At 37.2% G+C, this 17372-nt stretch overlaps 1 protein-coding gene across 2 annotated transcripts in view; it reads right to left on the bottom strand.

Annotated features, from left to right (window-relative positions):
• ADK (adenosine kinase) overlaps positions 1-17372 on the bottom strand; it is a 269560-nt gene that overhangs the window by 237725 nt on the left and 14463 nt on the right. For both annotated transcript variants that reach the window (XM_036385322.2, XM_036385323.2), the window contains exon 2: positions 16087-16161. In XM_036385322.2, the coding sequence (XP_036241215.1) occupies positions 16087-16161 (75 nt within the window). The remainder of the gene's footprint in view (positions 1-16086; positions 16162-17372) is intronic.

Raw genomic sequence — 17372 nt, 5'->3', positions numbered from 1 at the left:
GCAAAGGGCTGGGCTGCAGCGCTGAGCCCAGTGCACAGCTGTCCCTGCACGGGGCTGCGCAGCTGCCGCTGCCCGTACAGCACCCGGCCTCCGAGCACCACCGAGCACCACCGTGATGGCTTCTGACAGCCCCACTGCACGGGGCAAGGTGCCAGCTCTGAGAGCTGCTTCTCCCCAAACTCAGCTCCTCAGGAACTTTCTTAAGCCATAGCAGCCTGGTTTAACCTCTAGATGTCATTGTAACGTGGCCACTCCAACATACCCTACTCTAACCAAAGCTAAGTGTCCCAACTACAGACAGAATTGTAGTTTCTCTTAGCACCTATCATCCATCTCTAATGACAGTTTAAATTGTAAGTTTCACAGTGCTATGCAATAAATTTTCCAGTGTCAAGAGAATTCTTTCAGACAGTAATCTTTCTGACACTACAAAAAGACATGTTTACACATGTAACTTACCAGGACAAATGATCAATCTCATGCGCCTGTATTTCATCAATAAACAAAGGCACAACTAATTATAAATTCACAGCTATAGAAATCTCAAATATTTTTCCTCTCCACAAGCCTGGAAACAAAGTAAGGGATCCAGACTAAAACATTATTGCAGGCATTTTGAGGATGTGGTGTTGAAGAAATTTGCTCTAGGTACACCTAAATATACTCTGAAAAAAATGCTATGGCCACTTGGAAGAAGTCTATTCCAACAGCTAGAAGTACAACTCTGACCAGTACATTCCATTTGGTTACAGTGGCAAACAAGGTGCTATATTCTTCACTTCTTCATGTACATTGAAGAACTTGCCCAGCATTCACCTGCAAGTTTATCATCTCAATTTCAATTTCTGCCAAAATGTATCATTTTTATTATATGCCGGTTTTTCATTTTTTAAGCATACCAGAACTTCCAAGTTCAACTTCTGTAATATTAATATTTTAATGATACTTCTAAAACAGTAATCCCACAACTCCAGGATTTTTTATTTCCCAGCTTCTCATACAAGCCAGTATGAAAATTCATGTACTTAGACAGTAGAGAGCATTTTTACAGAAATATTTTTAATGCAACAAACAGCCATAAAGTACAGTTCCTTTCAGGCAGCATCCAATTTCAAAAAGCCTTGACCAAATTAAAAAGAAAACGCAGCCTGCATGAAATATGCACTGGTGATAAACTCCAAACATATAAAAAATTCAGATCTTCTCTGTCAAAAACTTCCTGAAAAGATGGTAACATTCACCTGTCCAAAAGCCCAAAATGAAACTAGTGATGAGCAAACAGGTTTAAAAAAAAGGCAATATATCTTCATAGCTTTAAAATTAAGTCAACTTTCAAAGTTTTTTAGTTGAATCCACCAATCTAAACAAAAAATAAGTAATAATTGCACAAATATCCAAATGAAAATCAGCACACACACACACACATATATATATATATATATATATATATATATATATATATATATATATGCTGCTTGGGCCAGAAAAGCCAAGATGAAATGTACACCAGGATGTATGAAAAACTGCATATGTATGACAGTAATATTCTGATCACTATTTTCAAGAGTACTTGTGAAGAACAAGATACTAGAGATAAAAGTATTTTCTAAGCATTAACCATCAATGTGAGTAGTGAGCAAAAAAACCCCTATATTTAAACTATGTCCATGATAGAAAGCTGGGACAGTAAAGCATTCCAGGAAGCCCAAAATATATATCTGCAAAGACATTGCTCTGCTTTGGTTGATGTACAAATAAATACAAACTTCTTGCCTCAGTACATGGCTCTGACTAACCCTGCTCACCTTTAAACGCACTTGGGCTTTGCTATTCCATAAGCTTATTGTATTTGACATGCTTTGCTGCACTTACTGCTTTAAGTATTCCCCAGATTGATTAAAAATTCAATACATGAAAGGGCAGATTTCCAAAGTGTTCTTTGAACTTTGCAGAAAAGTCATCAAAAAAAGGAACAGAGTGTGATTTCTCCATTAGACACCTGACACCCATTGGCTGCATTAACTGGACCAGACAAGTAGATTTTATTTATACTAGGCTATGCTTCATCAATAAAAGAAGATACCTGTTAAGACAGAGCTCAGCAGACGCATTTCTTCATAATTTTTCAAAGAAGTCATAAGGAACCTTAAGGATTTCCTTATAGTCTTATTATATTTCAGATTAATTTAAAGAAGGTTGCATAAGAATGATTCAGCAATTGTGTTACTTCAACTTCCAAATGATGTTAAGGCTACCTTCACTAGGCTAAAAAAAAAAGGAACCACAGTCCTTTTTTTTCTTCTTTTTCATAATTATTAATCTTGTCAAAACTAGAACAAGGCATCTCTGGGACATTGTATTCACATGTCCTTTTTCAGAGTATCTTGACTGATTTCTCTGCAGTTCTCACATCCCACAAGATCATCAGCCATGTGTGAACCTGCTACAACAGGGCATCCTCACGAGCATTTCCAAGCCAATGTGCACAGCGAGCCCAGCTCACAAAATATTTCTAATGCCTCAGATTTATGGGGGATGGGTACAGAAGGTCAGCCTGTTTCTCAAGTTCCATCTGCAATTTATCAGACAGAATAAGTAATGCTGCCATAAGTGCTAATGCCATTTCTTCTGACTTGATCTATACAGAGATCAAAAAGCAGTAAGGAAACTGCTTTTCCTACAGTAGTCAAATAGTACTTGAAGTATTTCTGCATTTTTGACAAGGCTATATAGCTGCATAGAAATTTCAGTTAAATCTAATGTAGCCTTGCTCTTCCCACTAGCCCAATAATCTTTCCCACGCACACAAATACAGTGTGAGTATCATGACTTGTACGAGTCTGGATCATTACTTTGAGCTTGCTAAACCAGATTCTAGGGCTGTGAATTTTCTAAATCCAGATAAAAACAAAAAAATCCACAACCAAGACCACACCAGGTATGTAAGTTTAGCAGCCCAATTCATCATGGACCAGATGAAAGCAGCTAAACCAAATTAAAGTTTTCTGTAACTGGCAGATACAAGGACCTTAGTCCAAATATTTAAGACATGTTTTTTCCCTCCACTAAAAAAAAAGACAGACCCAAACAGTAAAGGCCTTTGATTCGTATTCTGAAAAGTCTCACTGTCTTGCCTGACTTGCACTGTTTTTACTCCAGCAGTTTAATACATTTACTTTTTTTTTCCCCCTGTAGATTCCACTGTTGCTTAGTCTCCTAGTTTCACCATCTGAAATGCACCACACTCTCCATCCTCTCAAAGTGTCTTCCCCTCTTTAGCCTCTCTCCTATTCTATACCAGGGCAGCTGGTCCTCCCTATCTTTTCACATTTCTTCCTGGCCTCAAGTTGACAGCAAAACAGAGACCCTTTCTACACTAATTTCTGGGTTCAGAGACAGAACCCAGAACAGGTTCAGGTTCAGGTTCATCATTATTCACTGTTACTTAAGGATGATCTTGTAACAGGTTACACCATTTTAGAACAATTTCTTACTGAGTAGATACTGCTTTGTTGACAAATATAAAAGGCCAGATTGCCATCCCTGAAAAACTGAAAGATTAAAGACAGACTGTACAGTAGCAATACAACCCCTAAGAAAGCATGCTTCCAGAAAAAGGTTTTGCAAGGGTCCATTTATACCAACAAAAGAGGAAACTGCTTAAAACACCTTTCAGACATTTCTTTGGGAAAATATTAGAACTGTGAGACAATGCGTGAATCAGACTGATTTCAACGTGGATCAGTGCTAGACCCAACACTATGCCACAAATCCATGAGTGATCTGGCCTTAAGTACAGAAGATACTGATGAAATCCACAGATGACAGGAGACTGGCACAGGTATGTCATGACAAGAGAGCATTGTAGCAGACAGAGTTCAAAATACTAACACATATGAAGCCAAATAGGTAAATTAAAAGCATAAAAATATGGGTGGGGTTAAAGGCATCGCACAGAGTAGTAACTTGGGGAGAGGGGAAATGGGGTGTTATGAATTGGAACTAATTCAACCTGAGCTTCCCACTCACACCAAGCATTTAAGACAGCAATGAACTTCTACAATCCAGAAATAGGAACAAGCAAACAAACAAAACAAAAATTAGCAAAAATACTCCAGAGTGAGCTGTTAGCCTAACTAATTATTTCATTTTCTTAAATTTTCAAACAAATAAAGTTGTAGCTAAAGTGTTCAGCTTCAGAAGAAGAAATGTAGGCAGGATTAAAGCACACACTAGTGGTAGTGGGAAGGAGACTTGAAAAAATAGCAACAGAAGGTTAAGATACTTCAACCTTAAATTCTATACAAAGCAGAAAACAAATTACTTCAGAAAAAATCAATTACTTCATATTTAAAGGGAAATAAATTACTTTATAGTTATCAATGACAAAGAATCAAGTTCAGTTTGGGAAAGGGCATGTACATTGACTGGCAGAGAATTGCACTGCTTAACTAAACAAAAGCATCTGCTTAGGGAAAAAATTAACTGCAACTCAAACCACAGATACTGGGCACTTTATTTTAAAAAAAAATCCAGACTTTAATCCTTGCTATGGGAATAGATATGTCAGAGCTGAGAGAATGAAGGACCACCTTGGAGAACACATGGAGCAAATTTCTAGTGTTTTCCTTTTTACTCAGTTCCTCTCCACTATTATGACTGGAGTCTTTTTTGGCTGCATGACTCCCTATACAAACCTCTCTTCTTCAGAAAAAAAAAAGTTGGAATTTCTGAGTGAAAGGGATTCAAAAAATATTAGCAGAATTTTTTTAACACATTACTTATTATGAAAAATGGATTATGGATTTAAATGTCAACACAGAATTAGCTTAAAATGACACTACTAAACCTCAAAGAAAAAAGAAATACAGTTATTCATGTCATAAATGAAAGCAAAGATTTTGTCTCTCCCACTTAACGCATGGATATGACCACTACTTTGAATATAAAAATTTCTAGGTCCAGTTCTTCTGGTGTTCTTTTCTTTCACCCTTGATCAATATTTTCCTAGTTGTTTCTGAATTATTCAGAGTAATAAGGTAAGATGCCCCACTGATAATATGGCTGGAAATCAGGACTTTAATCAGCTATTAATATTGTAAGACAGATTTAAAGGGCTTTTGAAATTGAAGTCAAAACAATAATAGGTTTAAATGATTAAAAGGGATTAAGAAAGCCAGGAAAGTTCAAAGCCTGTTAATCACCAGACTGCGAAAAACTATGATCATTTAATAGGGTCAGCCCTATCACTCTGGACTTAAGCATATAGAAGTGGCCTTGTCAAAACAGTGTCCTTAACTACAAACTAGGGAGCTAAAAATTTAAGACAGCTAAACACTTGCTGTATAGAGATATAGATGTTTTTAAAATTATGACCAAAAAACATTTTTCTGACTACAAGTACCTTTTTAAAAGCTGTACACACTCTCTACATTTTTTTAAATTGGTACTCTGAATTCTAGACTCATTGCACCAGTAGAAATACATTTTATTGACTTTTAGTAACTTTATTAAGGGATAAAATATTAATTCAATTTGTGCAGAACTATAGGTATTCTCCTTACAGACTGAACTCTTAACCTACTCCATTTACTATTATTCCTTTGAGCCTCTAATATTTAAGCCACTTCAGTTTTTCTAGTTCTTCTTGCATTGTTCCTACTCTGAAATTTTCATCTAACATTTACATACCTATTTTCTTCAACCAGAAATAAACACTCATTTGCAGTTCAATTCATTTTGATTATAAATACAAACGAGTTTCCACAATCATGCCTTAAAGTTTTACATGCATAAAACTTACTGAAAAACACCAACTAAAAAAACATGTACATAATATAAACTGGAGGGTTCCTTTTCTTTTCCTAGTTACCCACAATTATTTGCTATTATCACCTTAAAATTTTTTGTTCAGACCAACTTGTACCAGTTCTACAACAGATCCTGGCATCACTAGTACTGAAAATCCCCAAATACTTCCCCTGCCCCTGAGTAGCTCTGCCTTGAGAATTTTATATATCTATATATACACATACATACACATATATATCTCTAATTCAGAGAAGGCACAGTAGTGTGGTTGTTAATGTGACCCTCAGATTGATATATTTCTTCTAAATATTCATGACTTCTTCTAAATAAAGACTACCTGTCTGCCATATATGAATAGCACTGCCAGCTACTCAATTTACACTTGAAAACACACTCTTCATTGCCTCCTCAGAGAAGGTAGACTTATAAAAGGCCATCGGGATGAATTTCAATAGGCTCTACACCTACAGTAAAATACCTGTTAATACTCTGGATACACTAACAAACACAGTAACGTTACATTGCAAACATACAACCATGCTGGGCTCCATTAACACAAAGTACATTTCAGAACTGAATTACACCTCTGTCTCCATACTAGATCTGTTCTATCTCTATCTCCAAAAAGAACAAATGAAAACAGAATCTCTAAAATACAATTATTTTAGTGTCTCTAGTACAAAGAAATACATGCCACATCAATAAAAATCAATTAAGACAGAGCAAAAGTCATTTATTCGTCAGTGACGAACTCACAAACCACAAGTCAGCCCAGAATATTACCTTTAAGCAACAAAATCCTCCAAAAGGAAGGAACTGAAAGTTCTGAGACTGTATTAAATCTTGATTGACATTAAATATTTAACTGTCTTCAAAATGCTAAGAATGGACCTTGTCGTCATTCATAGAGAGACATGGAAAAAGACTGGTGCATCCTATTTAATAAAATACACATTGTTCCTATTTAGAAATTATAAGGAAACTAACAGCAAGTCTTACATATCAGTTAAAACCTCTCTTCTTTCTTAAAAAAATATAGTTTAAAATGTATTCCATTTTCCTGTTAGACAACTTTATCAATGTGCTTCTGCTTGTGACAGGCTAGGCTGAAGTACTAATTTCATATTATTGCTGCAACCTAAATGAGTCTCAGTGCTGTCTAAAAGCTGCATCTCTCTCATCACCTGTCTCTGCACCCAAGGGCTTAATACAGGATAGTCCAGCTTACAGAAATTTAAATAGTAATTGTCAGGGAATTCACTTACCTTAATTTGCCTTCTCTACAAATTATTTTAACACTGTTTACAGCAAACAGAAAGCTACAGACAAATGTTACAGCTGTGAAATTTCAGCCATGCTCAAAGAACATATCCAAGCCAATATAGTCGTCAGCTTTCTAGCAAAAAGTAGCATGGGGAAAATGGCAGAGAAAGCTTTTTTACTGCACTGAAAATTTTGATTTTATCCTGAGAAATGAATGAGCAATACCAAGATGGAGATGTAGGGCAGTGTTCTTGAGAGATTAAGTCCTTGCTCTGCTGCCACTGGGGCATACCAGGAACTGCAATTACTCTTTCTGAGAAGAACTGTTCCTCCCTTTTGCCTCAAGACATGGCCACTGCTCAGTATATATTAAATTCTTCACCCACAGTGGGACCTGCAGCATCAAGTCCAGACATGCAAGGGTCTGGCAGAGGAAACAGACTGACTGAGGTATTTGGACAGTTCCTGTCACTTTAGGCCCAGGTGAGTGTTTTGTCTCAGGACTGGTTGTAGAATTACATACAGAACTTGACACGCCCTGAGGATTCTGTTTGGAACTTTGGCTGCTGTTTACCACTGCCACATATAACATCACAAGCACATTTCAAAACAGCTTCGGTGAAACACACTGGAACATATTCTGGCAAAAATGGGAGTTATTGCAATCATATTTGGGGAAGGTCTTTGATCTCTTGTCTACACAGTAACTATACAAAATAAATTGTATAGGAGACATGTGAGATTCTGGAACACTTTTTCGCTTTTACTGGGAAATATGAATGGCAGAAATCAGAAGATTTACATTTCTAACTGTAGTTCTTGTGTCGACACAGACCAGAAAAGGTATGCTAGCCTGAAGCCACATAGGACACCAGGCTTAACTTAATATTCAAAGGTGAGACTGCATGCAGCCTTTCCTTGGAGTGGTCTGGAAGTGAATTTGGGTATAGTTTAATCTCTAATGGAGGAAGTTGACTGTACACTTCCAGACTACAGTGACAGCCTAATGTCAAGTAATCTTTATTGCCTACCTTCCTACCAGTGGGAAGTTTCTGTTATGTAAAAAGAATAAAACCCAGCCTCAAGACTGACGAAGGAAATAGCTTCAATAATACGAGAACTGAAAAAATGTTCCTGGTAATGTTTGTACTTCTGTGGCTTCATGCTAGTGTTCACTTGGTACAGCTTGTCACGTTAGACAGTGATTTGCTCCCCTTCACACCTTGTCCTGTGCACCTCAGATTCTTACATTGAAACTTAATCACTTTTGCTGTCACAAAACAAGGGAAGAAATAAAAGGAAAAAAATTTACTGGGACAATCTGCTAAAATAATCACCAAAAATTGTTTAGCCACTGCTCCCCAGTATTCATGTGCCATAAACCCTACAAGTCTCAAGTAAAACTAAAAAATGAAAATAATTTGTATGCTAACACATTGAAGAGAGGAATCAAGGGTTTGTAAAATGAAAATAGTCTTTCCCCAGCTCTGCATTTACTCTGAATTTATAAGGGAACTGCAGGCTTTGTAGCATTCTGAAGTCTACAATACAAAAAGATCTCCAGTAACTTGGAATATTGATGATTCTGCCCTGACAAAAATAACATAAAACAACACTCAAACAGCTAGTTTACCCTACTCCAGCTCTTGGCTACGGGGAAACAAGAACACCAGTAATTAAGAGGAAGATGGGCTGCCTCCACCCTTTCCCTGTGGCTATAGCAGAGACCACAAGGGAAACAGTTCCTTTTTTTTCCTCCAAAAGGAGCAGGACAAGAAGAAGCACAACACAGAGCAGGCCTGGGCAGGGTTCTGTGCCGAAGAGCAGAGGCACAGGACCAGGGATCTTCAGTGGCATAAGCACCTCACACCTTAGCTTACAGTTAGTTACCTGTAACACTGCTGTGGTACCCGCACTTTGCTCAGGAATAGCCTGATGTAATAGCAAGTTACTAAAAAGAAATGTTAACAGTATTTAATTTCAAAAGGAAGGACAAGTCTTTCTCTTCTTGATAAATGTAACGTGGGAAGAAAAACTGTTGAGATTGCATATTGCCTCACCTGAATGAAGCAAAACTAATCAAGTAGTAATGAGCATTATAATTTACTTAAATATCTCCTTTTTTTGAAACGGAAGTTTTTAGAAAGATGAAAATATTCCAACCAAAATGTTATCACTAAAAAGCCATCTTTTCCAAAAGACAACAGATCAATTTCATTTAGAGTAAAAAAACTGAGACTATGTAAAATAATTGCTACTTTTTGACTGGGCTTTTTTATTCTTCAAGTCACAAGTGATCAACCAGCTACACTTTATTACTGGAGCAGAAAAAACTCCTCTAATCTGTACTATGCCATTGAAAATTTTGGATTGGACAAGCAGGACAGGAATGGAAAACAATATTAAAATCATATCTTAGAAATCTGTAATTAAAATAATGCCTGAAACCATATCCAGAACATGAATCACAATGTTTGTTTACTGTATCCTAAATAAAAATCAATCTTGTAATTGTGCCATCTGGAAACTCTAATATGCAAGGTTTCTCAGTAGAAAAAGCAAGTAACACTTTCAAAGAGAAAGTTTTACCATTGAGTTTAAGATGGATTCTGGTTCTCTACTGACAAGACCCAGCTTTTTCCATCAAAGATATCATCAGCAAGGGTCTTTTCATTTAATATTATTGCCTAATTAAAACCAGAGACACTTTGTTAATTCATAGATCACTTCCACTTAAAGCTTCTTGTTTGCATTAAAGATGCAAATTGAACCCATTCTTTCCTCATTTGCCTTGTAATGCAAGACACAAAGTTTTGTTAAACAAATTTTTATTTGTAAGCAAAGGGAAAATACAGATAAGCTGTGTGTGTGTATCTGTCATGTGCTTAAGGTTATTCTAAAGAATACAATTAGTCCATTAAATAGACATTCTACTGACATGCATTAAATCTGTAAGTCTTCTGATGAATGGGAAAAATAAAAGAATAATTCATGATTTACAGTTCATTACTAAACAAGTACTTTTTCAAAAGTGACAACATACAATAAAGAAAAGAGTGGAATATTTCCCATTTGTGAACATCTTACATTCTATTTTACAGGTAAATACATAATGACAAGCTCCTCTATAAACACTGCTCAAGCCCTATATACCCTGAAAACTTCAGCTCTCCATGCAACACTGTTACTCCATAGTAGATTTTTCAAACAGCCTTTCCTAATGGAGCATAACTAAAATCTTTCACACATGTAAACTACATATTTAACTAAATGCACTAGTAGAAAGCATTAGGGCTGTAGAAAGCTTTGATTATGTTGTCAGGAATACTACCAAATTTATAGACATATTAGTATGAAGAGGACCTTCTTAAGACAGCTATCATCATTCTAAGTTTTTGCAAGCAAACACTGGAATTTTTATCATTTATCAGCAGTCAGATGATGCAATTGGGCTCAACAGTTTCAAGCATGTTCTATGTTCAGACCTTGTGACTAATTAAATGGACTTCTACAGATACAACTAAAACCACAAGGTAATAATATAGCACTCAGCTATTCGGCCTCTGCCAGATGAGCCGATGCAACAAATACATTCAGGATTAATCTTCCCAAGAATTACTGAAACAATGGAACATCATACACCAAATTATCATCTGCAAGGGGAAGAAAATACAAAAATTTTGTATTTTTCAGGGAGATCTCAGGCCAAATTTTCTGGGAGATTTAAAAGTTTTTACCATATACTTTACATACCTTCATCACTGTACAGACTGTACACACTAAATCCAAAACACACAGCACTGCAACACCTACTAGAAAGAGAATTAACCCTGTCTCAGCCAAAACCAGGACAACAGGTAACACAACTCCTAGCTCAAAGCAATACAAAAACCCATTAACCTCTCCCAAGGGCTGAAGAAGCACAGAATCTAAGTTAACACATTAATGAAACTGAAAAGGCTGCAAGTCTGAAGGGGGTAGGGGGTCCCCACTTAAAAAAGCAGCAAAGCCCATGTTTGCAGGCTGTGCACTCCTGGATACTGCAGCTTCCAAGTACAGAATTCCCATTTTTTCTTCTCATTTTTCAAGCTCACTTCAGCATGAGTTTTTGGGGAAGGGTTTGTTTTGCACTGAAGCTGAGTTTGGTGAACAGAGAATCACCTCTGGTTGTATAAAAGCTATTTAGACCCTTGGCCACTTCATGAGAGTTAACTGGATGAATGGTCTTTTGATGGTTTTTTTTTTCCTATGGGAAGCTACAAAGGCTTCTGTTAGACAGGAGCAAAGGTAACAAACTGAAAATGCTGAGAATAACACAAGCCACAGTTCATACAGACTAACCTAAATTTAACACAAGAAAGCACAAGTTTTTCATAATTGTCAACTGAAGCTGCTTCACAACTTTTCTTAATTTATAATCCACATTTCCACAAGACTGGAAAAGGGATCAAATATGTATATCTTCTTACTTTCATCACAGCAAACACTAAAATAGCTTCACACAAGAATGTTTAATTTACTAGATGTTAATGCTGTTCTAGCACAATAGTTTGTGCTCAACTAACCCATCACCTTCTGCCAGTACTCTGCAGTGAGGAAAGGTAAAGGATGCTCACACATCTTGGCATCTCCAGGAATGACCCAACCACTTCTAGTGCTACAGTTAAGTTGGTAGCACACTGCAGGAGATCCACATCCACACCTGTGAAATTATGAATCACAATGACAGCATTTCTTCCTTCACTGCAATAGTCTTTTCAGTGGTTACCACCACTCCAAAGACCCCATTCATTCTTCCTTCCCTGTTTCTTCAAACCTGTTCTTTCCAGTGAAGAAGAAAAAGAATATAAACCCACTTCTTGATTTAAAGATAGTTTGTATTTACACCAGAAAAGGCAGGGAAGAGAACTAAGGAACAGATGGTAGAGGGCATGAAAGTTATAAAAATTCCAACACTGAGCATTCTAAATTAACTTGTGCAAAGATTGCCACAGACCCTAATTTAAGGGGAAAAAAAAAGAAGACCTAAAGAGAAAAATACTTGTCTGCTTGGACAACCAACAAGTAATCACACAGAAACTTGTAATCCTGGACCATGATGGTGACAAAATAGTCTGCAGGTTTTAACTATAATGGAATTTGGCAGCCCAAGTAGTAAACATACCTCAACTCATGAGATCATGGCTCTGGTCAAGAGCCCAGAAATTAGAGTGAAATACAGCAATATGATTCTTGAAACTTGCTGTGATAAATAAAACATATATCCTAATTTTCCCCTATATCCCCACTCCTTTTTAAGAGCATAGGCTGAAGGATATTTCCATGCTTATAATACAGATGCTGGCAATTACAGATATTTTCCTTACCTTCCCTCTGATCAGTCAGGGAAGATACAAGGTTTCACATACTGGGAAGTTTCAGGACTGGCACAATAGTTCTGTCAATGTCGATTTGTCAACACTGATTCTCTTCTCCTCCTCAGCTCATGCAGCCATAGACCCAGCAAGAGAAGATTTAACCATACCACGAACACACATTTCTCAACCACTGAAGTGCACCTGAGGTGACAAGTAGTGCCCAGCTCTCTACAACCTAAAAATTAACTACAACTAGGTAAGCTAAATTCAGTGTCAAAAATTGAATATTTGCAAAACAGAGCGTTCTAGGGAGAGCAATGAAACACATGCAACCCCCAGATTTTAACAGCAAGACATTGGAGTATTTACAGGAGTCAGCAATACTGAGTTTAGTCTTAAAATGTTATTGGCATGTTAATCAGAATTTCTTTGCCCATTTTAGCAGAGTTTAATGTAAGTAGTGTAGATTAAGTTATTTTTAAATGCTTTTTGGAGTTAAAAGGTAGAAGAATCATTCCTGTTAAATGTCATAGGTAGAAGTGAGTACACCAAAAGCCTTAATGAATACCTGTTAGCAAAGTTATTTTCATAGATTAGCATAGCTATAGTTAGCAATTCACCCACAATGCATTAATTCTTGTTGTATTCCTTCCCCTCTCACCCCTAAGAAGATACTTGCTCTTTGAGTAAGTATCCATATCTTGATAAATTAAACAAAAATACTCTTAGGTAATGGAGTTGATGCAGACAAAAAACCAAAACAAAACCACATTTCTGATATTTCTTTCATGCAGATACTAAAAATACCCAAAGACATATGGTGGACTATATTTATTTTAAGACTTCTTTCCAGCTCTGTAAACAGAAACTAAAGTGGTTTGTGGTATCACCAGTTTTCAACAGTGCCATTAAAGCTGCTAGCACTTTTCCAGATTGTCTCCCTGAAGAGAGGCAAGAAATGGGACCCAGAAATCACAACAGAGGCTAAAGCTTCTCTGGCTCAGAGAGAGAAGGTAGAAGAGAGAAGCTTCTCTGGCTCAGAGAGGCTCAGGTAATGCCAGACTGCTGATATGGTCTGAAAAGCTCAGATGGGCATGGTCAAATTCTGTTGTGATATAAATTAAAACTGCTTCTCCTAGAAAAGGCTTAAAAAAGCCCTCCAAAACTTGTCTAGAGAGCAAAAGACTTTGGAGATCAGATTAAACCAAAATCCACTTTGAAAGCCAAGTATCAGGGTTGTGCTAACCCAAGCCAAAAATACCCACCAAGCCCTCCAACACTGCTCAGTTCCTCAAACCAGTATTACAGGGCAGCAAACTGTTTAGAATCTGCAAGGGGACTGCATTATATATTTATTTTCAGGTTTATTTCTAACATGCATTGTAGGCCAATTAAATATTGTTAAAAAGGTCATGTTCTGTACTTCTTTATGCTGCTTCAGTTTGCACTTTCTTAACAGAAGTTACAAAAATAAGCTGTTTACAGGACTCATTTTAATACTCTTATTTCATTGACAATATATATTAATTAAACTTGCAACATCAAGTCCTTTATTCTGAACAAAGGAATTCTTAAAACTGACTGTACAAGAGGTGGATAAAGTAACAGAAACACTGTAAAAATTAAATGTATAAAATTTTTATGTGTGTTTACCTAAACTTTTCTTGTTTGCCTAAGCTACCTTCTCAAGTCAGAGCCCTGCTGGCCTGACAACCCCATTAAACATTCCCACCCAGCAGAAGAGGTGAGAAACAGACTCAAGGTTGCCAAGATACCAAAAGCTGACACTCCATGGCTAGAGACGGGTGCAGGTCTTGCTTGAAAAAAAGAGAAACTACAATGATCAACAATTTCTCTTTCAAATGCTTCACAGTCCTGAAATGTCTATGCTCTTGCACCTCCCTGCAGCATTTGACTAGATAACTTTATTCCAGCAGTTGCTCTACAGCTCCATTTTCTATTTTATCTCTCTTCACAAGCTGAGGAAGGGTGGGATCTGATCCCCATTTCAGAAAGTGTTGCAAAAGGTAGTTGGACCTGGAGTAGAAACACTCTTTTTGGTTTGTTAAATGGACTTCTCTGCATACCCTGACAAACAGGGAGAGGGATATCAAATCAGGTGCAGGAGAAGCTAAACAAGCTCCTCAGTTTTGAGGTCATTACCAGAGCTATCACACCATCAGCAGGCTCCTGTGAAACTGCTGGGGGAACACTGCTTATGGCTTTCAATAATGCAACACCCCACAAATGCATCCTGGCAGTAAAGCAATGCTCACAGAGCATGTGCTGCTCCAGCACATAATTTAATTTGTCTGACAGGACTCAAATTTGAATACATAAGACTTCTAATTTTTAAATTAAATTAAATTCTGCACATCACATCACATCCAGTGAAAAGCACAATGCACTCCTGAAGGATTCCAGTGCTGCAGTAGAGATCCCATCATCTCTTTTATGTCAGCAGTTTATAAGGATTAGTTGGGAAGTATTGTTAGGTTGGGAGAAGGGCGTTACTAATTTTTAGAAACCGGCTTTCAAGTTATTTCAGTGGAAACACGAGGCAGAGAATTACACCAGATTAATTCACTTTTTTTAATATTCAAGACATAGACCTGATTTCTAAAGTTCCAGGTGTTTGAATTTGACACAATCCATTACATTCTTGTCTTTTGTTTCCAGCTTACAACACAGAGGCTCTTACTTAAACAAATCTTATGATAAAATATGTGATGAAATATTAATGACAAATTATTGCTATTAAAAGCTGCAGAACAAAATATTTGTAGCTGACAATACACATTCAAAAATAAAAACTCTGCACCCGTTCCTTATTTGATGATGCAAAATTTAGTTTTGATGCAACATTTCCATTAACAAAATAAAGTACTATTAGAAAAAGAATTATTAACACTTGAAAAATTAAAGAAAAAAAATTGCAAGCACTCTGAAAGATCAAATCAACTTACAAAGCAGAGAAGAAGTGGCAACAGCAATAAAAAATGGAGCTCAAGCAGAAAGATTTAAAAGAGCAACTGTATTTTACACCTCTGGAAAAGACAGATGTCTAAGCTGATTCAAGAACAAGTAAGCTTAATGACAATTAGGCAATCCAGCAATATGGTTATATGGATGGTAGTATAACGAGTAGGCTTAAGCAAGATAATAGACAACCTGATAAGAAGCAGTCCTGTTCCTGACTGATAAACGGGTATATTTTTTTTAAAGGTGTATTTGCACAACTTTTCTTGGTGTGTTACAGAAATGGCCTATTTTCCCCATAGACATCACTGAAGAAGAGTACAGTTCATAGTAAATCAAAAGTAGTACATGAAGATTCATACAAGAGCTACCTAAATCTTACTGAAATTGATGACTCCTTCCAATTAAAGACTAACAAAGACAGCATGAGGACCCTAGAATAAATTGATAAAACAACATATGACAACACAGAAGGTTTTCATAGATAGCACCACCACAGTTTCAGAGAGCAAGAACAATCAAATGACAAATACTGGCTACTTCCAGCACAAGGCCAGAATCCCAGAGATCAGCCTAAACACAGCATTATACAGGCAGGTAGCCCACCATTTATTTATAGGCATAATTCTGGAAACAAAACTGACATTAAAAAAAAAAAAAAGATATCAAGCCTTACTTGTCAAGGAAGTCCTTGTCCACAACTGCACAGATATCAAGCAGAGGATTTCCCATTCCAAACAGGACATTTTCACTGTAAGAGAATCAAGTATTTCATGTTAGTTTTGCACTGGTTTATTGTTTCTAGTACATGTAAAGACTTTATTAGAGAGAAAAACAAAAAAATACACATTTTGCCCAGCACAGTGGGCTGTGCAAAATACACTGTGACCTGGCATATACACAGAATCAAATTTGAGTGAAGTACCATCCTACAGTGATCTTTGAGCAATACACACATTATTCTGTTAAACTGTCACTTACTCAGATAAAGAATTTAAGCTGCATGCCATGTTCTGGAGTTTTAAAGGATGACATTCAAGTTGTAATATCAAATTTTAGATGGGGAAGCATCACACCAGAGTAATACGAATTTCACTAAAACCTCTCAGTTGCTGGGTACCAACAAATAATTAACAATTTAAGTCTGTTCTACTAAACTGAAACAAAGAGACTATGGATTCTGCATTGTCAGCCATTTTAAACAGTGTAGCTGTCTATTGGTATGTTGGATGTACTTTTTAAGCAACTTGACATTCACTTCTTTCATGTAGAAAAAAGATACCAAAATTACTGTAAACAGTATTCTTGAGACAGATAGCTTTAACCTCTTTTTTTAGATTAATTCAGAAACCATGTGTTACATTTTCCTGAATAGCATGTACTTGGGTGATAATGCAGTAATACCAAAGGATTAGCTATGTGGCCTAGTGTCAAGTAGGAGTGAATGCAGCTGTTCTCTAGAACTACATCCAAACCCATCACATTCCTTGCCAAACTAACACCTACTGTCTCCAACCAGCAAGGCACACCATGCTCCAGCTACCAAAGTACCTTCAGTATGACCACATATACAGGTTGCCCAGGTTTTGGTAGCCAGGGGCCTACAGGGGTGGCTTCTGTGAGAAGCTACCAGAAGCTTCTGCCATGTCCAGCAGAGCCAATCCCTGGTAGCTCCGAGATGGGCATGCTGCTGGCCAAGGCAGGGCTAATTAGAAATGATCGTTACACCTTGATGATCACAGATTTCAGAAGAAGGGGGGAAAAAGTTATTGTGCAGATGTAATGAGGCCAGAGAAGAGCAGGGTGAGAACATGTGAGAGAACAGCTCTGCAGACACCATGGTCAGTGGAGAAGGAGGGGCAGGGGGTGCTCCAGGCACCTGAGCTGAGGCAACCTGAGCTGAGGTTCCCATGCAGCCCATGGCAAAGATCACAGTGAAGCAGGATGTGCCCCTGCAGCCCT

This window comes from Molothrus ater, chromosome 8 (assembly GCF_012460135.2).
Source record: "Molothrus ater isolate BHLD 08-10-18 breed brown headed cowbird chromosome 8, BPBGC_Mater_1.1, whole genome shotgun sequence".
In the NCBI taxonomy this organism is placed as follows: domain Eukaryota; kingdom Metazoa; phylum Chordata; class Aves; order Passeriformes; family Icteridae; genus Molothrus; species Molothrus ater.
This window is presented reverse-complemented; position numbering and strand designations above follow the sequence as displayed.